The 27,679-nt window shown below is 45.7% G+C and overlaps 1 protein-coding gene across 1 annotated transcript in view; it reads left to right on the top strand.

Annotated features, from left to right (window-relative positions):
• Positions 1–8,144: 8,144 nt before the first annotated feature.
• Positions 8,145–27,679, top strand: part of LPCAT3 (lysophosphatidylcholine acyltransferase 3) — a 38,590-nt gene continuing 19,055 nt past the window's right edge. Inside the window, exon 1 of the mRNA XM_060111693.1 lies at positions 8,145–8,408. Coding sequence (XP_059967676.1) covers positions 8,258–8,408 — 151 coding nt within the window. The 5' untranslated portion in view covers positions 8,145–8,257. The remainder of the gene's footprint in view (positions 8,409–27,679) is intronic.

Below are 27,679 nucleotides of genomic sequence, written 5' to 3'. Positions count from 1 at the left end.
GCCAAATATTAACTCTTTTTATCTTCCTGTGAATTACCTTACGTCCCTTTGAAATGTCAGACTCCTTGTCCTTCGTCTAGAATAATATATATCCTTCATCTTGCCTTGCTGTCTTTGGACTTCTTCATGCTTATGTGGATTCGCCATGAGCATGTAATAAATTTGACTTTCTCCTGTTAATCTGCCTTATGTCATTTCAATTGACAGCCAAAAAGAACTAAGAGGGGAAAGAGGAGGAAATTCCCCTCCCCCACTGTGGTTTTGGGGAAGAAGAAATTGTCCTCTACCCTTCTAGGTTCTTCTGGTTGGTCTAAGAATCAAATTGACGTGAGACACAGTTACAGGAGAAAATCAAACAAAAGTTTAATAACATGTTTACATGGGAGAGACCCAGGAAAACTGAGCAACAAAATGGCCAAAATCCTCACCTTAAATACCATCTTCAGCGAAAGACAAAAGAAAATGGTGGGGACAATGGATGGGACGTCCAAGGGGAGGAAAGAAATTCATATGGAGGCGAAAAAGAAAATGTTTGGTAAACAAATGTTTTCTGGGCTGCGCAGTTACTGGACGCAGAGTGGACTCTGATCTCAGGCCCTGCCGAGTTTCCCCCACCACATTCAGCCCATATTCTTTGCAAATATCTCTGGTGATAGGTCTATTCTAGGAACAAACCCTCTATCTGAATTGTTTCAGGCAGTTAGGGAGAAGGTCAAATGTTCTTCCTGAGTCTTTTAGGTCTTGATTATTTTCAGCTCAAAATAATCTACATGCCAAAGAGACATTTTGGGATGACACATTTTGCTCCCCTACAGTGGTCATACCTGGCAAGGCTGGGGCAAGGTCCTCCAGAAGGCTGTATATGCTCTGAATCAGCATCTAAAATATTTCACCCACAGCCAAGATTCATGGATCCAGGAATCAAGGGGTGGAAATGGGAGTGGCAGTGATCGCTACTAATCCTAGGAACCCACTAGCAAAATTTTTGCTTCCTGTCCCTGTGTCCTTATGCTCTGCTGGCCTGGAGGTCTTGGTTCAGAGGAAGGAATGCTTCCACTAGGAGACACAATGATTCCGTTGAACTGAAAGTGAAGACTGCTGCCCAACCACTTTGCCTGTTGATTTAGAGGCATGAGGAACTCAAAGATGGGAGTTACTGTGCTGGCTGGGCTGACTGACCCTGACGTCCAAGGGGAAACTGGACTGCTTCTCCACAATGGGCATAAGGGAGAATAAGTCTGCCATACAAGAGATCCCTTAGGGCTTCTCTTCCCATTACCATGCCCTGTGATGAAGGTCAATGGAAAACTGACAATCCACTCCAGGCAGGACTATTAATGACCCAGACCTCTCGGGAATTAAGGTGCGAGTCAGTCCACCAAGTAAAGAACCACAACCAACTGAGGTGCTTGCTGAAGGCAAAGGAATTATAGAATGGGTAGTAAAAGAAGGTAGTTATAAATACCACCTATGGCCATGTGACCAGTTACATAAAGACTGTAATTATCAAAAGTATTCCTCCTTGGAACTAGTGATGTAAGCCTCATGTCTACTCGAAGAAGGCGGTCTTTTCCCTTCCCCCTTTCCTTTGACTATAAAACTGTAGCCTGGGCTTCCCTGGTGGCGCAGTGGTTCAGAGTCCACCTGCCGATGCAGGGGACACGGGTTTGTGTCCTGGTCCGGGAAGATCCCATGTGCCACGGAGCAGCTGGGCCCGTGAGCCATGGCTGCTGAGCCTGCGCGTCCGGAGCCTGTGCTCCACAACGGGAGAGGCCACAGCAGTGAGAGGCCCGCGTACCGCAAAAAAAAAAAAAAAAAAAAACTGTAGCCCACTTAATCCACAGGGCAGAGTGTCCTCGCCTGCCCGCTTGCATCTCTTACAAGCGTCCTATATTAATAAATCTACTTCTTGCCTATCAAAAAAAAAAGTATTCCTCCTTACTTTGTTATGAATTTATATATATATACATATTATGGTTTTTTCCCTCTTATTCCCTTATCATGTACCATAATATATATTGACTTTCTTTCATAGAATTGTGGTTTTTTTAACTTAGGCTCAGGGATTTCCCCTCATTAGAATGAATCCCCTGCTCCTCACTAGCCTCATGACATCCATACACCATGTTATTTATACCACCCCTTGCATTCTTTCTTTCTTTCTTTCTTTGGCTGCGTCGGGTCTTAGTTGCAGCATGTGGGAGTTTTTGTTGCTGCGTGCAAGCTCAGTAGTCGTGGCTGCATGTGGGCTCAGTAGTTGTGGCACACGGGCTCTAGAGATTGCAGGCTTAGTTGCACTGCAGCATGTGGGATCTTAGTTCCCCGACCAGGGATCGAACCCACATCTTCTGCATTGGAAGGTGGGTCCTTAACCATTGGACCACCAGGGAAGTCCCGAATTTAAGTGTTTTTAATTTTACATCATAGTATTGAAGTTATAAGAGATCAAGGAGAAGAGTAAACATCACTCAAGGACTTTATCTCACCTTCTGGGGAAGAAGTTGGTGCATTTTCAGTTGCACACAGGATGGTTGTATCACATTAGGTGGAATGATGACCTTGTTGTCTTTATTTGGAGAATAAGTATGGCTTAAGGACACGCATATGAGTGCCAAATTGACAGGGGGTAGACTCGTGATGATTAATTTTATGCGTCAATTGACTGGGCCATGAGGTGCCCAGATATTTGGTTAAACATTATTCTGGGTGTGTCTGTAAGAGTGTTCCTGGATGAGATAAACATTTGAATACGCAATACATTTGAGTAAAGCAGATCATCCTCCCCAACGTGAGTGGGCCTAATCCAGTCCTTTGAAGGCCTGATAGAATAAAAGGCTGAGCAAAGGAGAATTTGCTCTCTCTGCCTGCCTTTGAGCTAGAATATTGGTCTCCTCCTGCCTTCAGACTCAGACTCGGCCTGAAAATAACACCTTCGGCTCTCCTAGTTGTCAGGCCTTCAGAATTGGACTGGAACTGGACCATTGTCTCTCCTGCATCTCTAGTTTGCTGACTGTGAATCTTGGGACTTCTCAGCCTCCATATTCACATGGGCCAATTCCTTATTTTATATATATATACCTATATATATGTAGTTGACCCTTGAACAACATGGGGGTCAGGGATGCACGGTTACACGGTTGAAAATCTGCGTATAACTATACAGTCAACCCTCCGTATCAGTGATTCTGCATCTGCTGATTCAACCAACTGTGGATCATGTGGCACTACAATATGCATATAGTAAAACAAAATCTGCGTATAAGTGGACCCACACAGTTCAAGCCTCTGTTGTTCAATGGTCAACTATATACATTTATCCTACTGGCTCTGTTTCTCTGCAGAATCCAGACTAATACAGAAGCTTAAGCATGTTCTTTAAAGACATAAAACTATTCAAAATATAGATTATCTAAGAGTTTTGTGTGTTTTTTTTTCTTGGTGGTGTCAGGTGGCTTGTGAGATGTGGTATCTTAGTTCCCCAACCAGGGATTGAATCCGGGCCCTCGGCAGTGAGAGCACAGAGTCCTAACCACTGGACCGCCTGGGCATTCCCTAAAAGTACTTTTTTAAGCAGACTATTAGAAAAATACTTTTAGGGACTTCCCTGGCGGTCCAGTGGTTAAAGACTCTGCGCTTCCACTGCACAGGGCACAGGGTCGGGGAACTAAGATCCCACATGCCAGACTTCCCTGGTGGCACAATCGTTGAGAATCTGCCTGCCAATGCAGGAGACACAGGTTCGATCCCTGGTCGGGGAAGATCCCACATGCCGCGGAGCAACTAAGCCCGTGTGCCACAACTACCGAGCCTGCGCTCTAGAACCCGTGAGCCACAACTGCTGAAGCCTGTGCACTCCACGGCCTGGGTGCCGCAACTACTGAGCTTGCCCACTGCAACAAAGAGTGCAGCAACGAAAACCCAATGCAGCCCTAAAATAGAATTAAAAATTTTTTAATAAATAAAAAATAAATAAACCCTCCACATACAGACATTTGGAAGTTTCTAGGTCAAAAGGGGAGCACCCAGCCCAATCCCCTTCAGGGAAATTCACCAGTCAACAAGCCCTACTCAGGGCCCATATATCCAATCAACTCTGTAATGCCTTGTTTGTATTAGAAAGGACATTCGGCATCTTAAAAGAGATAAAAGAAACAAAAGGAAAGCAGAAATCCTGAGGGAAAAGGAAAAATGCAGGGAATAAAGAAGAAATATAAATAAACAAATAAAAAATCCCCCAAAATCCCTAATTAATCTTCTCAGAAGGCTAGTATAGCAAAGTTCATCCATAATACGAGAATGCTGTGGGGAAAGAAAAGATGCTATCTCAGCATAAAGAGTTCTTGAAAATTAAGAATATGAGATGGGGCTTCCCTGGTGGCGCAGTGGTTGAAAGTCCACCTGCCGATGCAGGGGACACAGGTTCGTGCCCCGGTCCGGGAAGATCCCACATGCCGCGGAGCGGCTGGGCCCGTGAGCCATGGCCGCTGAGCCTGCGCGTCCGGAGCCTGTGCTCCACAACGGGAGAGGCCACAACAGTGAGAGGCCCGTGTACCGCAAAAAAAAAAAAAAGAATATGAGATGGAGGGAATTAATTCCCTGGAGGTCCGTGGTTAGGACTCTGCATTTCCACTGCAGGGGTGTGGATTCAATCCCTAGTGGGGGAACTAAGATTCTGCAAGCTGGGCAGCACAGGCAAAAAAAAAAAGGTTATTAAAAATGAGATGGAGAAGGAAGAGTACATGTAACTATTAAGGAATAGTTGGTGGCCTTTGTGTGAATAGTTTCATAAGTGGTGAAAATGAGTACCAAGTTCTAATGGGTATAAAGACTGGTGGGTAAGTGTCTTAGGGTAAGTTAAAGCAGTAACCTTAAATCTTGGGGTTTAATACCACAAATGTTTATTTTTAGCTTAAGCTAAGTGTTGAGCAAAATGCCAGTTGGGCGGCTTCCTCCATCTCATACTATACCAGACAGGACGCATGGCCTCTGTATGTATTACTATCTAGGGAAGAGAGAAATTTGGGAGTCACACTAGCTGTGCACCTCCTGGGCCAGGAAATGACACTTCATTTCTGCTTACAGTCCATCGGCCATAACTAGTCATGTGCTCTCAAGCTTACTGCAAGGGGGTTGAGAAGTTGTAAACCCATACCTGGATATTGAGTGAACTCTGACCAGACTGTTTCTCCACAAGTACGGTAGGAAGGGAAAAGAGGGCAGTAACCTCAGAGAAAGGGAAGATGTTTTAAGGTGGGAAGCCCTGCAGATAGTAACAGATAGTAGAGGTCAATGAGCCAGAGGAAAGGGAGTAGAAGGAAATACTGAACTTGCTAAAGAAGGAAGGTCAGGGCAGGGAAAAGCAATAATGAGAGAGGAGGGATTTCACTAATACCTTATGCTTACTTCTATACAGACACATCCACTTTGGTTTATACTTATCTTTTCATGTCTCTCTTCCCCCGTACACAGAGCTTCCTGTGGGCAGGGACTGTCTCTTATCGATCTTTGCACCGAAGGACCAGCACAGAACCTGACTTACTAAGCCCTCCATGAATGTGCTTCATTATAAAGTAAGAGGCCATATAATCTTAATCTTCTCCCACTCACCAGCTCAGCAGCTAGTGTAACTGGAGAAACAGGTGCTGCGTCGGAACAGTAGGGAGAATGAAGGGAATGTAGCTGATCAAACACCTGAGGGGAAAGGCAAACAGGAACCTGTTGTGTCAACGGAGGTACAGCCTCTTGCCACACAGACCCTTGTCTTGGAAAACCAGAGGTGTAAGAAGGGGCAGACATATTACCTAATTGCACAAAACGAAAAGAAACCGACTTCCTCTATTTTTAAATAGGGTCTAACTAACTAGATGCTTTAATAAATATATTTTACTTATTCAGCAAATCAAAGATTTTAAGGGTCTTAAATAACATTTAGCCAAACACTTCAATTGAAGGTGTGCAAACCTTACAACTCATGATTCCCCTCCTCGTTATAAACCCTAGAGGGGTGTTTTCTACACTGAGCAAGTAGTGATATCAAGTTAGTGGATCCTGATGAGCAATTTTTTTAATGAACTAAAATAGAATAGAAAATATGAGAACACATCACATACACATGCTGCACGCATGCGTGTATGTATTAGTTGCATAGTGTATGAGCATGTGTGTATACTGGATAGCAATGTGTTTCCTACAATAGGCCCCAGTTAATTTAAAAAGAAAAAAAAACGTTTGGAGTTACAGCCCTAGAGAAACTTTCACTGTTGCTTAAAGGAGAATGTCCACAGCAGCCATGTTTGTAATAAAAGAAATACATGAATAGGAAGTGATCCAAGTATTCCTCAACATAATCATGAAAAATAATTGTGGTATAATCATACAGTGTGACATTACTTCACAGTTAAAACGACTGTATTACAGCTACATGTAGAAACATGAATGTCTCAATAAAGATGTTAAGCATAAAAACAAGTTGCAAAATGATACATTCACTGTAACCATAAATATAAACTTTAAAAGCATGCAAGGGCTTCCCTGGTGGCGCAGGGGTTGAGAGTCCGCCTGCCGATGCAGGGGACGTGGGTTCGTGCCCTGGTTCGGGAAGATCCCACATGCCGCGGAGTGGCTGGGTCTGTGAGCCATGGCCGCTGAGCCTGCGCGTCCAGAGCCTGTGCTCCGCAATGGGAGAGACCACAACAGTGAGAGGCCCACATGCCGCAAAAAAAAAAAAAAAAAAAAGCATGCAAAATTATATTATAATTGTTTCTGGATATATACAGAGTGTAAAGTATAAAAATAGGCATGGAGTTGATAAGTACCAAAGTCAGAAAGGAGGTGACCTCTGAGAAGGCAAGGAGGGAAATGCCCTGTGGAAGGGATACACCAGGCTCTTCAGCTGTACATGTGATGTTTGTTTCTTAATCTGGAGGATGTTATATTATTCTTGACTTCTCTGATTTTTTTTTTTAATTTTGTCCCCCCCAAAAAGAGGAGGGAGGTGAAATTTAAGGTTTCAATTCTGTCTCTGCCACTTACTAAGGAAGGAACTTAGCGAGTTCCTTAATTTCTCCAAGCCTCTGTGTCAGTAAGAGGACATCATAATAATAAATATCCTGTTTCATAATCAATTAAGTGAAATAATATGGATATCAGAGCTGCATAAAGCGCGAAGTGCTATAGAAGTATTAGCTGTAATTGTACAAGAATGCTCCACGAATTCCAGTGGTTACTGGAAACTCTTAGTGTTCCTTTGTTAAGTATTCTCACGGAAGCTTGTTCCTTTCTCTTGCACTTACACGCTTTATATGACCGTGCACCATCCCCACTCTACAGCTTTGGGCTCAGAGCCCAGCACAGGCCCTGGCACATTTTCGTTAGCCTAATCTGAACAGTGGAAGTAAGAATGGGAAGCAAGGTGGGAAGAAAGAACTTTTATTTTGTCTTCAGTCTCTATCCTCTTTGCACTTTGACCTTGAACCTGTATTACCTGAATAGTGACAAACTAGTTTAATTTTTAATGAAAATCATAAGGACTAAATCAGCATATCTTAACTTCATCGCCTCTCGGGGGGAGGTAAAGTTTTAATACAGGCAGTTACATGAAATCAAAGGAGCAGGCAAAGAGTGCTGGGGACGCCGGGCTCTCCCCACCCTCGGGGAGGGAAGGCGGCGTGCCTAACGGTTCAGAAACAGCCGAGGCGCCGTTAGGAGGCGCTCGCGAAGCCGAGGCAGGAATTCCCGCCCTCCCGTTACATGCCCCAGTAACCCCGGCACGCCGGCGACCGAGAGTAACCTCGCGGTCGGGTGACGGCCCCCCCGTCCTGACTCTCGCCTGCTCCGTCTCAGCCAATGGGGAGGCAGCGCTCGAGCCGGCCGGACTCTCGCCCGCCCCGACTCCTCCCCCGAGCTGTTAGAACTGAGTTGTACCGTCGCCGCGCCGCCGGCTTCTGACTTTTCCAATCACGGGTCTAGTTCCCGATTCCGAGCCCCGCCCCCTGCCGGCCCCGCGTTCATTCTCGGCCCGAGTCACCTTTGCCTTACAAACGTTCGGCCCCGCCCCCTGCCTACCTTGCGGCGTGAGGCCCCGCCCCTTCCCGGGCCGACCAATGATCGGCTGATCCCGGAGCCGCTGGGCGGTCCTGCAACCAATGCGCACGCCGTGGGCGGGCTCCGGGCCGGAATTGGGGGTGAAGCTCCAGCGTTGTGCCCACATTCGGGGCGCGCGGAGCTGAGGGGTGCCCGGGGGGCGCCCGGAGCTAAGATGGCGTCCGCAGCCGAAGGGGACGTGGGAGCGGTGGCGGAGCTGGCGACGGTGCTGCGGTGGGGTTTCCAGAACCTGAGCCTTAACAAGTTGGCGACGTCCCTGGGCGCGTCAGAACAGGCGCTGCGGCTCATCATCTCCATCTTCCTAGGTAAGGACCCCTCGTGGAGTCCCCAAGGAACGGGGAAGTGACCGCCCCCTCTTCCCGGAGCCACCGGGAGGGCTTTGTGGGGTGCAGATGCGAATCCTAGAACACACCAACCAGCTGTGGAGAGGAAGACAAGTCTAGTCCCGAGTCTGGGGGCGCCGTGCCCTCTGAACCTCTTCACCTTTCCCTTCGACCCCTGCTGTACCCTTCTGGCCCCTCATTAGGCGCCACCACCCTCTCTCTCATCCTGCCATGCTCTACCCTGTGTCCCGGCGACCCGTCCTTATTTGTCTCTCTCTGGAGTTCTACTCTCTGTCCATGTGTACTGCTGTTATTAATATCAACCGTCACACACGTGCGCTTCTTATTGGCAGGTATAGGCCCCCTAACTTAGATATTTTAGTCCTATGGGCCCCCTCAGCCCCATACTCCATGCTTGCATATTCTGAGTGTCTCTTGTGCATTCCCAGCTTGCATTACACCTTCATCTTTTTGTCCCGCTTCTAATATTTTCTTCCTATACCATATTGCCTTTTCTCTTACTTAGCCATACACCTGTCATTTACCCTGGAATATCGCTTTAATACTGGGCTTGGGAAACAAGAGTGGCAACTTCTTAAAAACTATCCATGCTACCCCAAGCGTTTATTGCACACGTGGTTCAAAGGATGTTTTGTGTCTGCATTTATGTCACAACAAACTGTATTATAACTGGTTTATAGGCTTTTTTTACTGCATCCTTCTTCCGTGGTTTTTTAATACACGGAAGCAGCATGACACAATGAGAGAAAAAAAAAAGTGTGTGGACTTGGAAGGCAAACAAATCAGACCCAGCCCTGCTGCTGCTTACAAACTGTGGGACCCTGGGCAAACTACTTAACCTCTCTGAGCCTCAATTTTCTTATTTATGAAATGAGGATGATAATGCCTATCTGATAGGACTGCTGTAAAGTCTTGTAGGAATTCAAAGGTGAAGAGCTGATACATAAATATTTGAGTAGCTGGAAGGTTTTAGGAAGGTTATGGGACATTAGCTAGGAGAGTGGTGGCGGGGGAGAACTAAGCACACATGACTGGGGGGCAAGAGCGGGTCTGAACCACAAGAAATTTGAGATAAATTGGGCAGATGTGGAAAGCCTTAAATGCCGGGAAAGAAATTTGGAAGTTATCCAGTAGTCAGTAGAGACACTGACATATATCACCTAACCCGATCTAGATAATGGGAGAGGCATTAATTCATATTTAAACAACCTTGGGTAATGTCATTGTCACTTGCCTATTACACACCAAACCAAGATTCTCTTCCAGATGAAGGTCACCTTTTCCCTCCCTTGTAGAACTGTAAAATTTTAGAGGCGGACGGAACGTTTGGTTGTGTGACTTGCTTCATGTCACGTCACCCAGATCTAACCCAAGTTTATCAGTACCTCAATCTAAGGTCGTCTGCACCACACCAACTTTGAACTTCCTACTTCTTCATCCTTGTCTCTGGCCCAGTTATTTGTTGGGATTCTAATTGGCAATTAAGAGTGTTTACATTTCATTCCTTAGGAAGCTCACTTTTGATGTCTCAACTATAAATTGAGAATGTAACACAAGAAGCAACAAATTATAAGGGGCAACCTGTTAAATGGAGCTGGGGCTGGAATTAGGACTTGGAATCTGTCCTTTTAGTGCTGACATAATCAAATACAGCCTGTGCACTCCTGGTGGACTACTATATACTATCATGGTGCATACAGCTGTCTAGAAAATTGTTTTCTCCGTATCCCACCCCTCTAACCTCATCCTCTCATTACCACCAAGCATCAAAGTAATAAACACTTGGCATAATACATCTACCACACTCCTGAACCCCCTTGTCCATTGTACCATTTCCCACATCCCCCCTTCCTATCCCACATGTGCTATCGCCTTCAGTACCTCACAGTATATCTCACGTTTAGATCAACTTGGGGTTCACGTTACCTCAGATCAGGCATAGGTCTTGTACATGGATGTATAGGACTGTATTTTCTAGGTTTATGTTAAATATATACATAGAAACATAAATTGATAAGCTTGTTGACAAGTGTGTGGAAGAAAGGGTGCATTCTGGTTGTAAATATGTTTCTCTTACAAAGGTATTATCACTTCTGTGTATTGCAACCTAGAAACCAGTAGCTTTTCAGCAATGGAGTTCCTGAACCAGCTCTCTTGGGGAGCTGGGATACTGGAGGAAGTCCTTCCTTGAGGTACCAAGAAGGCCTGTAGTCTGAAATGATTTCTGACTCACTTTCTTCACTTTCTACTAATGAGGTTAATTTGGGTTAAAAGCACCTAAATGCAGGTACCCTGAGGGAAGGGTTAGGTATTATATATTGATATCAGACATTCACATTTTAAAGGGATAGTCTCATTACTTTTTTTTAAATTGTACTCGACTTTTCTTTTTTTAAGGGAACTTTATTTATTTATTTATTTTTGGCTGCGTTGGGTCTTCATTGCTGCGCCCAGGCTTTCTCTAGTTGCGGCGAGCGGGGGCTACTCTTCGTTGCAGTGCTCAGGCTTGTCCTTGCGGTGGCTTCTCCTGGTGCGGAGCGCGGGCTCTAGGTGCTCAGGCTTTAGTAGTTGCAGCACACGGGCTCAGTCGTTGTGGCTCGCGGGCTCTGGAGCAAAGGCTGAGTGGTTGTGGCACACGGGCTTAGTTGCTCCGCAGCATGTGGGATCTTCCCGGACCAGGGCTCGAACCCATGTCCCGTGCATTGGCAGGTGGATTCTTAACCACTGCACCACCAGGGAAGTCCCAATACCTAAACTTTTTTTTTTTTTTTTTTTTTTTTTTTGCGGTACGCAGGCCTCTCACCGTTGTGGCCTCTCCCGTTGCGGAGCACAGGCTCCGGACGCGCAGGCTCAGCGGCCATGGCTCACGAGCCCAGCCGCTCCGCAGCGTGTGGGATCTTCCTGGACCGGGGCACAAACCCGTGTTCCCTGTATCGGCATGCGGACTCTCAACCACTGCGCCACCAAGGAAGCCCCAATACCTAAGCTTTTTGAAACATCATTGTATCCTATGATCTTTGGAATAAACAAAATGCTCTCAGGTTCTTTATGGCTTAGTTTTCCCCATTTGCTAACATCTCTTGTTATTCTCCAAATATTATCATCATTACTGAATCATATGATTACCCCTTCATTACTATTTTAATTAGATAGTCTCATTACTTTTTCCTTAGCATCTTACTCTCCCTACTTGAGTTCTAGTGTGCTGATCTTGAGGTGGGCCACCCAGCATTAGCCTTTAAACCTTTTTAACTGAGACCCATGATAAGAAATACATCATGACCCATTATACACATAGGTGAATACTTGCATTGGAAGTAAAAGTTTCAGGAAACATTACTCATCCTGAGTAAAGGCAGTGTGTTTGGCTATTTTCTATTTTATTTTTTAGTATTGTTGATGACCTGCTAAATTGATTTCATGACCCATTAGTGGGTTACAACAAGCAGTTTGAAAAATCCTGAGTTAGAGCCTGTAATTTTTAATATCCCGTACTTAGAGGAAAGGGTAAGCTTACGAGCACTGCTGCACTGGAGTATTTTGAACAGGCAGAGGACTGTTGTGGGAGGCATGGTTTGTGTTGCATATGATTTGCCAGGAGTTTTGGTGGAAGATAAATTCTGCTGTGAGCTCTGGTGCTGGCAGATGCTGCTGGAAAACATCTCGGCCTCAAAAACTTGGGTCTCATCGTTCCTTAGCATAATTAATAACATGAATTGTCCCAAACGAATTCAGTAAAATGTACCTACTGTGGGTGAAGCCCTGTACTTGACCCTTGCAAGGGCAAGGGCGGTGGTGCAGGATGAGTAATAGGGCCGGGCACCCAAAGGTATGACATACCGTCTGTTGGGGGCAGGGAATGGGCACAAGATAAGTACTGTCATAACCACAGTAACAGGCAGAAGTCTAAGTGCCATCAGAGACTTACAGGGCTTTGTGAGATTTAAACACTGGACCTTTAATGAACGTTGAAAGTCGTTGAATAAGCTTTCAGCAGACGGAGATGGTAAGACGGAGGAATAGGATGAGCCAGGGGCACCGAGGCAGGGACGTGTGGTTACACATTCAAGGAATAGGAAGTGGTCCAGTTGGACCGAAGCAGAACCTAAGTAGACAAGTGGTGGGAAATAAGACTGGAAACGTGGGTCGTGGAGCCTTGAAAGCCAAGGCAAGGAGTGTGTGCTTAAGCAGGTGATAGGGAGCCATCCCAGATACCTGAAAGGGGAGCAATGTGGCTGGTGCTGTACTGGGAGCCGATACAGCAGTAGAGGCTCTTTTGGAAGGTAGGTTCCATGGCCACTTTCACCTGCACAGCTGCTCGAGCCAGAAGCCTAAGAAGCGGCCTTGCCACCTCCCTTTCTTTCTCTCTCTCCCCTCACCCCCATCACCAAGTCCGATCAACACCACCTCCAAATTGTGCGTCAGATACACCACTTTCCTCCGTCACCACGGCCACTGACCATCTGTCACCAGAAACACCGGAGCAGCCCCCGGATGGGTCTCTGATTTCTTCCTGCCCACCCAGTCCGTTCTCTGAGAGCAGCCAGGGTGGTCCGACCCTGCGCCTCTCCTGCTCAGACCCCTTCAGGGGCTCCCATACACCCCTGGGAGTCTCCTGCTCCAGCCTTGACTCAAGCAAGTTCACAGCCTTGTAGCCGCGTGGCCTTCCCCCAGTTCCTCAGAAAATGCATCAGGTCCTTTCCAACCTCGAGCCTTTGTACCTTCTGATCCCATTGCCAGCAACACGCTGCACTCATTACCCACCTGACAGAGCCTTTTCGTCTTGCAGGCCTCAGTTCAAATTTTCACTTCCTCCAAGAGTTCTTTCCTGCCTCTCATTTTAAATTAAGTCCCCTGCTGTACTTTCTCCTACTGACTGAAATCTCTTTCTAGGTATATATGCCAATGTGTAATTATATATTTGCAGATGAGGGCAGAAATCATGTAAGTTTTGTTCGTCACTGTGTACCCAGAGTTTAGTACAGCACCTAGCTTATGGAAAAGGCCCAATAAATATTTGTTGAATAAGTGAATGTGTGAATGAATGACTTGGCAACTGATTACATGGAGGATAAAGAAGTAGTTGAAAAAAAAAACCAAACTCAGTCCTTCTGCCAACGTAGCTGGAAAGGTGACAGTGTCTTTCACAAATGAGAGGTCAAGAGGAGATGGTGCTCAGTGCCAGGGAATGATCTAGTTTTGGACTTGCTTTAGGTTCCAAGGGCACCTCCAGGTTGTCTTGTGAAGCCTAGTGTTCAGTTCAGGAAAAAAGTTGGACTAAAGATATAGTTTTAGGAACTTCCCTGTGGCGCAGTGGTTAAGAATCCGCCTACCAATGCAGGGGACACGGGTTCGAGCCCTGGTCCGGGAAGATCCCACATGCTGCAGAGCAGCGAAGCCCATGTGCCACAACTACTGAGCCTGCGCTCTAGAGCCCTCAAGCCACAATTACTGAGCCCGCGAGCCACAGCTACTGAAGCCCACATGCCTAGAGCCCGTACTCTGCAACAAGAGAAGCCACCGCAATGAGAAGCCTGCTCACCGCAACTAGAGAAAGCAACGAAGACCCAATGCAGCCAAAAATAAATAAATAAACAAACAAACAAATAAATAAATATATAGTTTTAGGAGTCAATAGTGATATCATAATTGAGTCAGGGAGGGACTGAAGCTTACACAGAAGAGAATCTAGAATGTGTTGACGTTGCTGCCCTTTGCTGATAATGACAGTCACTGACATTTATAAAGTGCTCAACAATACCCCACCTAAGCTTGCCAATTACCCCTAAGATATTTACAGTACTCTTATCACCTCCTTTGTGTAGATAGGGAACTGGGGCCTCCAAAGGTTGAATAGCTTTCCTAAGGTCACACCTGTTTCTGTCCACCTCTGAAATCCCTGCTCCACCACCTTGGGGTTGGGAGGAGCACACAGAGGTGGGAAAGGCAAAGGCCCTCGGCGGCCTCCACTCTTTTCATTCTACAGGATTGAGCCAAGAAGTAATCAGCATGTGAGATACCTCTCTGAGGCCAAAGCTGGCGCCAGCCAAATGAAGCCGATGGCCACCCCGCCCAGCGCAAGCTTCCTCCCCAAGCTTGGCCGCAGCTGTGGCTTGGCTGGTGGACTCATCAAAAATGGCACTTGGGGTTAAGGGCTCATTCCTCGGAGGTTCCAAATTAGCACCACTACGGTTAGCAACCTTTAAAATCAAAGGAGGTCCTGCAGTTAAACTCCCTTTGGACCAAAGTCAGGTCTGGCCCTTCAGAACTAAATCATCATTCAGGGCAAAAAGCTTTCTTCGGGTAGCAATATGAAGAAAACCAAAGGTAAGCAAGATGGAAATTGCACTGCATTAACTAGACAAATGGGACTTCGGACCATAATACAAAGCGGGTTCCAAAAATTCTATGATTGTAAAATAAGGGAGTTGTCCTAAATGACTTTCAAAGCCCCTTCTGATATCCTAAAAGGCTAGGTACATTCTACATTTTAGACTTTATTCTAATTCATAGCCACAAATTTCATCATAACCTAAAGCTTCCTGTTGGGGATTTCTTTTAAATATATTTCTCCAACTACTTTTTTTTTTTTTTTTGAAAATAAATGCTCAAACAAACCAGTTTGACACATTCATGACTTTAAAGCAATTAATTAGAATTTTACTCATTTTCTTTTTTTTTAACATCTTTATTGGAGTATAATTGCTTTACAATGGTGTGTTAGTTTCTGCTTTATAACAAAGTGAATCAGTTATACATATACATATATCCCCATATCTCTTCCCTCTTTCCAACTACTTTTTATCTACACTGCAATATCTTACATTGCACAAAACTTCATGTTTGAATGCCAGCATAACTTTAATGTCAAACAGAACCATTTCTTTGCAGAGGCATGTGTAAATCAGGGCCCATGAGATTATACACACAGAGTAATTTAACAAAAGCCATTACATGCCCACTGACATTAAATCTGTCTGGGCAGCCATGGGAACTCACTGAAGGAGTTCCGTCCAGCAGCCTTTTAAAAATGGGATTTGGTCTTCAAAAAGGAAATGGTATTTCAGCTGGACCTTAAAAGGTGTGGAAGATTCTAGTCAGGTGGAAATAAAAAGGGGAGCTTTCCAGTGGCAAAGAATAATGAGCAGGTATGTAGAGAGCAGGAAAAGTGAGAAAATTCTGAGGAACAGCAAGTAATCCAGTTTGGCCGGAACAACAGAGGTTCCATAAGGGAGGAGCAGAGAAGAGCCTGATGGAGCGTTCAGGTGTGTGGGAGGTGCAGGTGGCTGAGTAGGTTGAGTAAGCTGGCAGGATGCAGCTTACATCATTTTCAGAGACCTGCGGGCCTAGGTGCACATCTCTAAAACTAATTAAGATTAAATATGTACTGGGACTTCCCTGGCGGTCCAGTGCTTAAGGCTCCGTGCCTGCCCTGCAGGGGGCACAGGTTTGATTCCTGGTCGGGGGGACTAGGATCCCGCATGCTGCGTGGCATGGCCAAAAAAAAAAAAAGATTAAATATGTACCAGCTCTTTCACCATCGACCAGTTACTAAACTTCAGCCATCCTTTTCCTCATGTTCCCAAAGGCCAATTTTACTAAAGAAATTGAGGTTAAGAGTTAAGCAGTGTATCTGATAAATAATTTTTTAATTATGTTTAACTCACAACAAGCAGCAATACTTTGAAACAGAATGCAAAATTGACCTGCATTTTCAAAGATAATATAGTCATCAAATAGCTTTTTTTTTTTTTTAATTTATTTTTGCTGTGTTGGGTCTTCATTTCTGTGCGAGGGCTTTCTCTAGTTGTGGCAAGTGGGGGCCACTCTTCATCGCGGTGCGCGGGCCTCTCACTGTCGCGGCCTCTCTTGTTGCGGAGCACAGGCTCCAGACGCGCAGGCTCAGTAGTTGTGGCTCACCGACCTAGTTGCTCCGCGGCATGTGGGATCCTCCCAGACCAGGGCTCGAACCCGTGTCCCCTGCATCGGCAGGCAGATTCTCAACCACTGCGCCACCAGGGAAGCTCCCAAAGAGCTTTTTTATTTCTAGAGAACTACCTAAGCGGATCCTTCGCATATGTGTGTTCACTCTCATTCTGCTCTGGCAAAGCGTGAGAAGCATTGCTCCTTGGGAAGCTCTGAGGACTAAGTGAGATGAACTGTATAAACACCTGAGCAAGCCTGACCCAGGATAGTTTTAAGTAACCGTTCTCTCCCTTCCCTCAATAGATCTTCATCTCCTTCCTTTCCCAGGAGACTCCAAGTGTGGTCTTGGGACCAGCAGCCTCAGCTCTCCTAGAAACTCGTTAGACACGCAGATTCTCAGGTCCACCCCCACCCGACTAAATGAGAAGCTGAGGATGGGGCCCAATGATCTGTGGTTTAACAAGCCCTCCAGGTTATACCGGTTCCCCTGATGTTTGAGGATCACGGGTTTAGTGTGTGGCTTCAAGTATCTGTTTTGTAATACTTGATGTCCTGATAGTACCTTAAACTTTTTGAAATGTCATTGTATCCTATGATCTTTGGGATAAACAAAATGCTCTCAGGTTCTTTATGGCTTAGTTTTCCCCATTTGCTAGCATCTCTTGTTATTCTCCAAATCTTATTATCATTCTTGAATCATATGATTAATGTCATTATAACAATGACGTTATTATATCATTATCTTTATTATCAGAACTATCATCATTACCCACACCGTCTGTTGTGACTTGGAGCTTTAACAAAAATTAGGTGCCCTCATTGCAGCTGCCGGGGAAAGATGTTCTAAGTGAACTGTCCTTCTCAAGCAGAGAGTTGTTTTTTGTTTTTGGGGGGGTTTTTTTGCGGTACGCAGGCCCCTCACTGCTGTGGCCTCTCCCATTGCGGAGCACAGGCTCCAGATGTGCAGGCTCAGCGGCCATGGCTCACGGGCCCAGCCGCTCCGCGGCATGTGGGATCTTCCCGGACTGGGGCACGAACCCTTGTCCCCTGCATCGGCAGGCAGACTCTCAACCACTGTGCCACCAGGGAAGCCCAAGCAGAGAGTTTTTAAGGTAGGGGTGTGTGTGTTGACATTTTCCCAGCAGTTGCTGAAGTCAAGGGTAAGGAGATTTAGGGCGCAATTGGAGTTCTCTTGATGAAGCAATAATAGCTTCCTAGAGACCTTAAAGCCTAAGATTTGTGTAGCCCAAAAGATGTTGTATGCATCTTTATTTACCTCTATTTTCAAAACAAGAAGGGGAAGCGGGGGGCGAGTAAGACACTAAAAATAAGGATAAGTAATTTCTGGATAAGAATTTCCTTTTGGTTTAAAATGGACTGCTTTTTAAATCTAAGTTCCTCCCTATTCAATCAGTGGCTTTGAAGATAAGTGAGATTCATGAAACTCTGGACACCCTGAATGAAGGATTCTGTCTGAGAACCATGTGTACTATAATTGTTAGTAACATCAGAGGCTTCTGATGGAAATGTTATTGCGTTCGAATTTTAGAGACAATTGGCCAGAAAGCGGGTCAAGCCAGAAATGATCAGACTCAGGTTTTGTTCTTGATTCACATGAAGTCAAGTAGATGGTTTAAATGCCTCACGCTAACCATAGGCTAAGTTTAAATTAAAAATCTTTGTCAATTAAAGATACTTTTCAGTATCAAGTAGCTATCATGTTGCTATGGCATTTTGATAAGAAAAGTATACATAGTCAGACATGAATAAAGACACAGATGTAGAGAATGGACTTGAGGACACGGGGAGGGGGAAGGGTAAGCTGGGACGAAGTGAGAGTAACACTGACATATATACACTACCAAATATAAAATAGATAGCTAGTGGGAAGCAGCTGCATATCACAGGGAGATCAGCTCGGTGCTTTGTGACCACCTAGAGGTGTGGGATAGGGAGGGTGGGAGGGAGACACAAGAGGGAGGGGATATGGGGATATACGTATGCATACAGCTGATTCACTTTGTTATACAGCAGAAACTAACACAACATTGTAAAGCAATTATACTCCAATAAAGATGTTAAAAAAAAGTATACATAGTCATACCTGCTACATGAAATTATAAGTGGTGAGATAGTAATTTTGCAGGCAATTAAGAATTCACTATAAACAAAAAATAGAGGACTCGTGTGCATATGTTGTATGCAAATCTGAGGAGGATATGAGAGCCCAGGAGGCTAAGTTCTGGTCACTATATATTTGTATGTGCTCTAATGAGAAGTGGCTTCCATGTAGACGTGCTAAGTGGCTTATAGCTCTTGAGGTTTCCAGTTTCTGCTGTGATAGCAATTCTAAACTCAGATGGACACCACTCTGGGTTACTGTCCATAAATATAAAACTTCTGTTTGCAAGCCAGCAAGCAGAAGCCAACTGGAATGGTGCCCTTTAAGGCTCCTATAGCTTATACCTCAGACAAAAGTAGAACAGACTGATTACAGTTGGAGGACAACATACAGGGCCCTGGTTAAAAATATTGACCCATAAGGGCTACTAGAAATCCTCATTCTTTTTTTTTTTTTTTTTTTCCTGTACGCGGGCCTCTCACTGTTGTGGCCTCTCCCGTTGCAGAGCACAGGCTCCGGACGTGGAGGCTCAGCGGCCATGGCTCACGGGCCCAGCCACTCTGTGGCATGTGGGATCTTCCCGGACCGGGGCACGAACCCGTGTCCCCTGCATCAGCAGGTGGACTCTCAACCACTGCGCCACCAGGGAAGCCCTAGAAATCCTCATTCTTTAGCTAAAGGATAATTTGATTCCACTCTTTAATACTTCTTTAGTTCTTCTGAAAGAGTAGGAAACAAAAGCAAAACATATGAACTCCTATATAGCTTGCATTTGTATTATTTATACTGAGCCTAACAGAGTAATTAGGGGGACCTGGTCATCATCTCACCAGAAGCTCCAAACTTCACCAAGTCTTAACCTCTTGTTTTATATTTTTAAGGTATGTATGTTTTTATTACATTCTAAAATACATAATTTTTCAATATTTTTGAAAATTCTTCCCAAACCTTCAAGTAATGTTGAGGTGCTGATATAGAAAGAAAATTATTTCCAGTATGGACGGTCAGGGATAAAGTGAACTTCATCAAAATTAAAAACTTTTGTGCATTGGGACTTCCCTCGCGGTCCTAGTGGTTAAGACTCTGTGCTCCCAATGCAGGGGGCATAGGTTCAATCCCTGGTTGGAGAACTAAGATCCCACATGCCTTGTGGTGTGGCCAAAAAAAGCAAACAAACAAACAGAAAAACTTTTGTGCATCAAAGGATACCATAAAGAAAGTGAAAAGAATGAGAAACAGGAAAAAAAAAAAAGGAGAATGAGAAAATATTTGTAAGTCATATGTCTGATCAGGGTCCCGTATCCAGAATATATAAAGAATGCTTATAACTCAACAATAAAAAGACAAATAACCCAATTTAAAAATGGGCAAAGTATACGAATAGACATTTGTCTAAAGAAGACATACAAATGGCCAATGAGCACATGGAAAGATGCTCAACATCATTAGTCATTAGGGAAATGCAGGTCAAGGTCATAATGACATACCACTTCACACCCACCAGCATGGCTATAATCAAAAAAAAAAAAAAGAATAAACAAGTGTTGGTGAAGATGTGGAGAAACTGGAATCCTCATGCATTGCTGGTGGGAATGTCAAACAGCTCAGGCACTGTGGAAAGCAGTTTGGCAGTTTCTCAAAGTTAAACGGTTACAGTATGACCCAGAAGTTCCACTCCTAGTTATGTACTCAAAAGAATTGAAAGCATATGTTCACACAAAAACTTGTACACACATGTTCATAGCATTATTATAATAACCAAAAAGTGGAAATGACCCAACTGATGAATGGATAAACAAAATGTTATACTCATAAAATGGGGTATTCAACCATAAAAAGGAATGAAGTGCTGAAACCTCCTACAACATGGATGAACTTTGAAAACATGGTGCTAAGTGAAAGAAGCCATACACAAATGACCACATAGTGTCCCATTCCGCTTATGTGAGATGCCCAGAATAAGCAAATCCATAAAGACAGAAAGTATTGATCAGTGGTTGCCAGGGGGTGAGAGGAGGGTTGAATTGGGGGTGACTGCTGAGAGGTGTGGGGTTTCTTGTTAGGGTAATGGAAGTATTCGGGCATGAGGTAGTGGGGATGGTTGCACAAAACTGTGAATATACTAAAATTCACCGAATTGCACACTTGAAGAATAAAGAATGACTATGTATGAGCACAAAGGTAGAGAAAGAGAACCCAACAAATAATTCAGATTCATTCGGACAATTAGAGGGTGTGATGCTGTTATCTTTCCTCCTGTTAGAATCTTAGAATCTTAGCTGGTTCAGAAAGTTTATTGTTTCACTTGCTGGAATACTTGCTGAGAAAAAGTATTGTTTTTTCAAGATAAGAAGCGAGAGGAAGGGCAGACAGGTCAGAGAGCAGAGATGAGGCTGGGGGCTCTGCAGGCCTGGCCAGCCCTCCCCCCCACCCCCCCTTACCTCGGATGAGCCTGTGCTCCCAGGTGAGAAGCATCTCTGCCAGTTGACTTGTGCACCCCTTCCCACTCCTGGACTTAAATAGGTGCCCTGGGTCTGAAATACTTAGCCTTAGCGGATAATCACAGGATCCTTCTACTCCCTTCCCACCCTCAGGGCCCAACTCCCTTCCCTTCCCATCTGCCTGAATTCCCGTCCCGGAAGTTAGTTACTCTCCTTGAGGTACCCGTTTCCGCCGCTGTATGTAAAAAGGTGAACAAACCCGGAAGAGGAGTTCCATGCTACGTGGTGCTACCTTACTCCACGTACTGAGCTAGGGGCGACAAGGTACCCCAGAGTCCAGACTGACAGCCTTACCGGCCCTTCTCTTCACAATTTGCTTCCCAGCCCTTGCATCCCAGCTGGCCCACCCTGCCTGCTACCAGCCACAATCCTGCCCAAGCCTTCTCAGCCTCACCCCTCCCAGGCCTGAGAGCCAGGATCCTGCTGCCACCAACACTCCTGCCCCCAGCCCCCCACCTCAAGTGCCCACCAGAACTTCTTTGGGGAATATGCCTATTATTTGGAGGACCTTGGTTGAAGCCCTGTGTCCACGGAATTTTGGGAGTGATAGAATTTTCTGGTGTATGCCTAGTTTTGTTGTGGTGGTTGACTTTTTTTTTTATATATAAATAATCCAGTGTTTGTGGGACCTGAAGCTTCTATAATCTTGGTGAACTTCTTTAAGAAAAAGAATACCAAAATATCTTGCATGTTTTTATAAAAACATATGACCTTGGGCTCCCCTGGTGGCGCAGTGGTTGAGAGTCCGCCTGCCGATGCAGGGGACACGGGTTCGTGCCCTGGTCCGGGAAGATCTCACGTGCCGCGGAGCGGCTGGGCCCGTGAGCCATGGCCGCTGAGCCTGTGCGTCCGGAGCCTGTGCTCCGCAACGGGAGAGGGCACAGCAGTGGGAGGCCCGCATACCGAGAAAAAAATATATATATATATGACCTTGGGAACACATCGCTAGCTCCTACGTCCACCCCTCCAACCCCCCACCCCCAGTCTTAAAGGGGCCCGTGCAGATGAAGGGCCTCAGCCTGAAGCCTGATTAAACTTCCTGGCAAATCGGCTTCTTCTGGGAGTAGTGGGTGCAACTGAGACCTTTATTTTTGAAATTTGCTATAGGCTTACTTTAAATCAGATTGAGGTGGGCATAGGCCAAAATTTCCCACCTCTAGGTTAGAGGCTTGAGCCTGAGATTTTATATTTTAAAACTGGTTAAATGAATACTCAAATTTTATGAAATTAGCTATAGATATGCTTATATTAAATATTTGTCCAGGGGTCTTTCCTGGTGGCACAGTGGTTAAGAATCCACCTGCCAATGCAGGGGACACGGGTTCGAGCCCTGGTCCTGGAAGATCACACATGCCACGGAGCATCTGGGCCCGTGCGCCACAACTACTGAGCCCACGTGCCACAACTACAGAAGCCCACGCACCACAACTACTGAAGCCTGTGCGCCTAGAGCCCTGCTCCACAACAAGAGAAGCCACCACAATGAGAAGCCCACGCACTGTGACGAAGAGTAGCTCCGCTCGCCTCAACTAGAGAAAGCCCACACGCAGCAAGGAAGACCCAACACAGCCAAAAGTAAATAAATAAAATAAAGTAAATTTATATAAAAAAAGAACAACACTGTGATAAAAAACTTTTTTTTTAATATTTGTCCATACGTACATTTTTTTTTTTTTTTTTTTGCGGTACGCGGGCCCCTCACTGCTGTGGCCTCTCCCGTTGCAGAGCACAGGCTCCGGACGCGCAGGCTCAGCGGCCATGGCTCACGGGCCCAGCCGCTTCGCGGCATGTGGGACCTTCCCAGACCTGGGCACGAACCCGCGTCCCCTGCATCAGCAGGCGGACTCTCAACCACTGTGCCACCAGGGAAGCCCCATAAATATTTTTTAAGTGGCCTCAAGGAAGTACATGTATAATGCTTTTACAGATATTTTCTCTTTTAATCTGCACAGCAGCCTGCAAGATGGCTAATATTTTCCCTGTCGGCTGAAAGAAAAACGCACAACCTAAAAGCTGCAAGTTAAGTTTTATTTGGGGAACTTACTGAGGACTATAGCCCAGGAGTCAGCCTCTCAGATAGCTTTGAGGAACTGCCCCGAAGAGGCAAGGGAGGAGCCAGGATATATAGGAATTTTTTGCTGGGAAAAACATGTAGTCAAGCACCAAAAGATTACTACTAATCACAAAGAACAGACATCTCAAATTAATGATTTTAGTGCTTTTCTGTGTATGGGAAGATGCAAGAATCTGGGCTGATTGAAACTATTCCTTAGATATACATCTTAACTATCTAGGGCCCGTATCCAAAGCCCAGAATCCTTCCAGTTTTTCTCCGTCCTGAATTCCCCTCTGGGTGCATTGTCAGTGGGTGACTGCAGTGCCTGATGGCTTGGTCCCTGTAGAACTGGAATGGGGGGCAACATTCTTTTCTTTACATCCCTATTTCAGAGATGAAGCAATTAAGGTACAAAGAATCTAAGTGATTCGCCCAAGTGGCCGAGCTGAATTTCTAAACCAGTTTACTCTGATTCCTGAGTCCGGGGATATTCTAGCTAGAATCAGATAATCTGGCTAGAAGTTGCCACCATGTGGTTCGCTAACTTGCAAAGAATTAAAATGTGATAAAATGCACTGAATATAAGCAACAGGAGTGCCCTTTATCTTTGCTAGAACAGGCATTTCAGTGTCTTCAAGTGCGTCAAAGTCAGTCAACATCTGTTGTCCCCGTTTCCACTAAAAGGAAGAACTGCTAGTCAACAGCCTTAACATTCTTTCGGTCTATAAATTTTTGTCGTAACAAAATAACTATGTGACCATCTGAACAATCTGTAGTAGTACAGAAAAGGCTGTAATCCAGATGTTCACAGATGAGGACGGTGTTCCGAGCGTCCCTTTTGCCATCTGATCAGGCTTGAGATACTCCTGAGGCCTGGCCACTGCCGGGTGACTGACTTTTCCTGGGCTCAGAAGCCAGTGAGCGCCTGTGAGCGTCTGCTCCCCATAGGGTCACACAGAGGGGATTGGCGGCTTCAGGGCTGGTCTGTTGTAGTATTATAACTTTTCAGCTTTGGCAGCAGGTTCCACCAGCCCGCCGGCATGTGTCATTGACACTAAGCTTAAGAAGTCCTTGCTTATTAATTACCAAGAGCATGTGGTTTGAGTGGAGCAATTAAAGACTGAATTTTGGTGGGACTTCGGGGCAGTTCAGGTTTAGGTGGTTTATTTGGGCTCAGTGACTAAAATAACTAATATTTCTTAATCTTCATAAGAACACTTTTCCTTTCTTTCTCACAAGTAACAGCCATTTACTAGTTTACCCTTAAAATGTCCCCTCTGTTCTTCACTTATTCCCAGGACATTTTGATCATTTCTCCCAGTTTCCCTGAATCCTGTACTACAGTTGTCAAAACGTTTGAGATACTCAGCTGGAGGTCACTTTCAGAAATGAACTGCACAGGGAATTCCCTGGTGGTTCAGGGGTTAGGACCTGGCGCCTGTACCACTGTGGGCCTGGGTTCAATCCCTGGTCGGGGAACTAAGATTCTGCAAGCCACGTGGCATGGCCAAAAAAAAAAAAATTGGAGAAAAAAAAAGAAATAAACTGCACAGTACGAGGGTAGGGACAGGGAGTCCCCAAGAATTGATGAAGAAAGAAAGTAGGGGGGCTTCCCTGGTGGCGCAGTGGTTGAGAATCCACCTGCTGATGCGGGGGACACAGGTTTGCATGCCGCGGAGCGGCTGGGCCTGTGAGCCATGGCCACTGAGCCTGTGCGTCCGGAGCCTGTGCTCCGCAACGAGAGAGGCCACAACAGTGAGAGGCCCGCGTACCACAAAAAAAAAAGAAAGAAAGTAGGGAAGATCACCTAAATTTATCACTGAAATGAAGCTTTTGAGTGGTTTTAGATAGGAAGATAAGCAGATATAAACATGGGCCTGTATGTGTCTGTGAACAGAGAATCAGAGAATAATACAGCTGTAGCTTTAAAAGCACACAGCTGGTTGTTAGAGATGCACTCGCAGGCCACTGCCAGGTGTCAAGGCACGCGGCAGGGTTTCAACATGGAAATCAAGTGATGTGGGTTCTAATTGGAGCTCTGCTCTGTTAACCTGAGGCATGCCAGTTATCCCCTTTGGGCCTTAATTTCTTATCTAATGCAGGGTTTGGAGTCAGTGATTCCTAAGGTTTCGTGGGTTCGAAGAATCTGGATCTCATGAATAACCATTCAGCATATGATTCAGCCCGAGCCATACAGACTGTCAGAGTGGGGAAGGTGTGTTGGCACCTTGGCCGTACTATCAACAAGGGCTAATCTGCAGAACAGAAACAGGGCCATCGTGAACAACTTCCAAAGGCGAGCTTCATCCCCACCTCAATGTCCATAACCTCCCAGTGTTCTTCCAGCTGGCAGAGTGATCAGTAACTAAGCTCGAAGCATTAAGTGCCTAGTCAGTTACCTATCACCGAGAAGAGACAGTGTCATGCAGGGCGTCACTCTCTTTCCTGTTTCTACTTGTCTTCCTTTTCTCTGTATAGTTCTTCAGCACAAGGAATTTCCACTGTGGTGAAAGAAAAGAAAAGAAATTTGAGTGGCAGATCTTCCCAGTAGAAATAAGAATGATAAAATTATCATGTGAAAATACTTGGTAAAAATCATCTACAAATAAGCCATATTCAGAAGCAGTCCTGTTTTATATTCTAGTCTGTGATTCTTGGGAAAATTGAACTGAAATTCGATCCTGAAAGTGGCCTTCCAGTTGCCCAAAGCAAAATACCTATTATCTATGGGAACATTACATAGTCTAGAAAAATTTCAACATCCAGACGATGCAAGGCTGAAACAGGTTTTTCCAACATCTCCTTTCACTAGAACTTCCAGAGTCACCATAACCTTGTCAGTAAACGATCCCTAAGAGCAGTGATGGACAGACATAGCCTTCTTTTGAGATCCTCTCTCCCCCATCCCCTTATCTCTGACCATAAGCATGAATTTTGAGTTTGAGATGACTTTTCGTCACTTGACTCTAAGGAGCCCATTGACACTCTGAACCAGATCTTCTCACAGGAGGTGAGGGCAAGTTGCCCCGGGCTGGGGGTATGTTACCACGTTCCTGCAGGCCAAGGAAGAAATGGGTAGACAGGAAACAGAGGCGGTGAGCTAGACCACAACTCTAGGAGGTTGACTGCCAAAGGGCAGTAACTGGAAGGAGCAGCACAGGGCCAAGGGGCGGGGGCTAGAGGGGTGGGGCTGTGCCTTTGGAAGGGGGCGGAGGGAATGTGCGGAGCGACCCAGTCATGCGTGGATCCAGCTTCATCAGTCACAAGCAGTCAGTTCAGGTTAGATAACTGCTTTGATGTGTTTGATGTCACTGTATTCGTAAAACGCAGACCATAAATGATTACTTACCTCATATAGTTGTTGTGAGGACTAACTGGGGTAATGTGCCTAAATTTCGTGTAAAACTCAATACATGACACATAGTAAGTGTTTGATAAAGGTTAGTTGCCAGTATTGATGATAATACTTGTTATTATTGGGAAGAAGAGACTGAGGAAGCTGGCGAGAAAGATCACAGATGAAGTTCCCACCTAAGAGTGGTTGGGGTAGATAGAATTCAGAGGATTGGGACCAAAGGGAAGGAGGGGAGGGTGTTTGAAGAGAAGGGAGGGACATCTTCCTCTGAGTCTGGAGAGAAGGAGAAAAGCTTGGATTTCAAGCAGAGCTTCTTCAGTTTTCCCGCGGACAGCTCCCCGAAGGCCAGGGTGGAAAACTAAACAAAGGTATCCTCTCCAGTGCTCAGGGACTCAGCCTAAAGCAGCTGTTGAAAGACAGAAGCGTCACTGAAGGCTCGTGTTGTATCTTTAAAATATAGGGCAACCTGGCATTCCATTTTGTACAATGGATTTGTTTTACCAGTTAAATCACTTGAGAATTTTTCCTGCAGAACTTCTAGTAAAGCGGGCATCCACACCTGTCTCCCAGCTCCCCTCAGTTGCTTAGGTTTAGACAATGAGACACGGACATGGGCGGCGACGTTCTAAGTCAGAACTCGGGAGCTCTCTGCCATGCTCCTACGCAGTCCCAGCTTCTGAAGAGAGAAGCGTGTTCCACAGCTGAGCAATTGCCCACTCCTGTTTTCTATAACCTTTCCCAAGAGAATCAGTCGGGTTGACTGATTCCCTGGGCGTGGGCTGGGGTCCCTGCAGCCTTCAGTCTCATCCAGCTGCTCCTACACGGCCATTCTTCCCGAGGGACAGCCCTCACCCCCCCCATCTCACTGAGGAGAGGAAGGTTCTTTTCCTGAACTTGCTCACCCGCCTCCCAGGTTTCTCTGCCAGTCTCCTTGCCTCGCCCTCCACTCTCAGGGGAAGGGCCAGGGCTTTTTCCCTCTTTCTGCGGTAAACGCTGGTTGCTCTCCCACAGATACTGTCCTCACCCACTATACTGCTTTTCTTCTTCCTTAAAATACATATGGGAATGTCCCTGGTGGCACAGTGGTTAAGAATCCGCCTGCCAATGCAGGGGACATGGGTTCGAACTCTGGTCCGGGAAGATCCCACATGCCACGGAGCAACTAAGCCCGTGCACCACAACTACTGAGCCTGCGCTCTAGAGCCCGTGAGCCACAACTACTGAGCCCACATGCCACAACTACTGAAGCCCATGCGCCTAGAGCCCGTGCTC

This window comes from Mesoplodon densirostris, chromosome 11, assembly GCF_025265405.1.
Source record: "Mesoplodon densirostris isolate mMesDen1 chromosome 11, mMesDen1 primary haplotype, whole genome shotgun sequence".
In the NCBI taxonomy this organism is placed as follows: Eukaryota; Metazoa; Chordata; class Mammalia; order Artiodactyla; family Ziphiidae; genus Mesoplodon; species Mesoplodon densirostris.
Note: the sequence above shows the minus strand (reverse complement) of the source record. Positions and strands in the feature narration are given on the sequence as shown.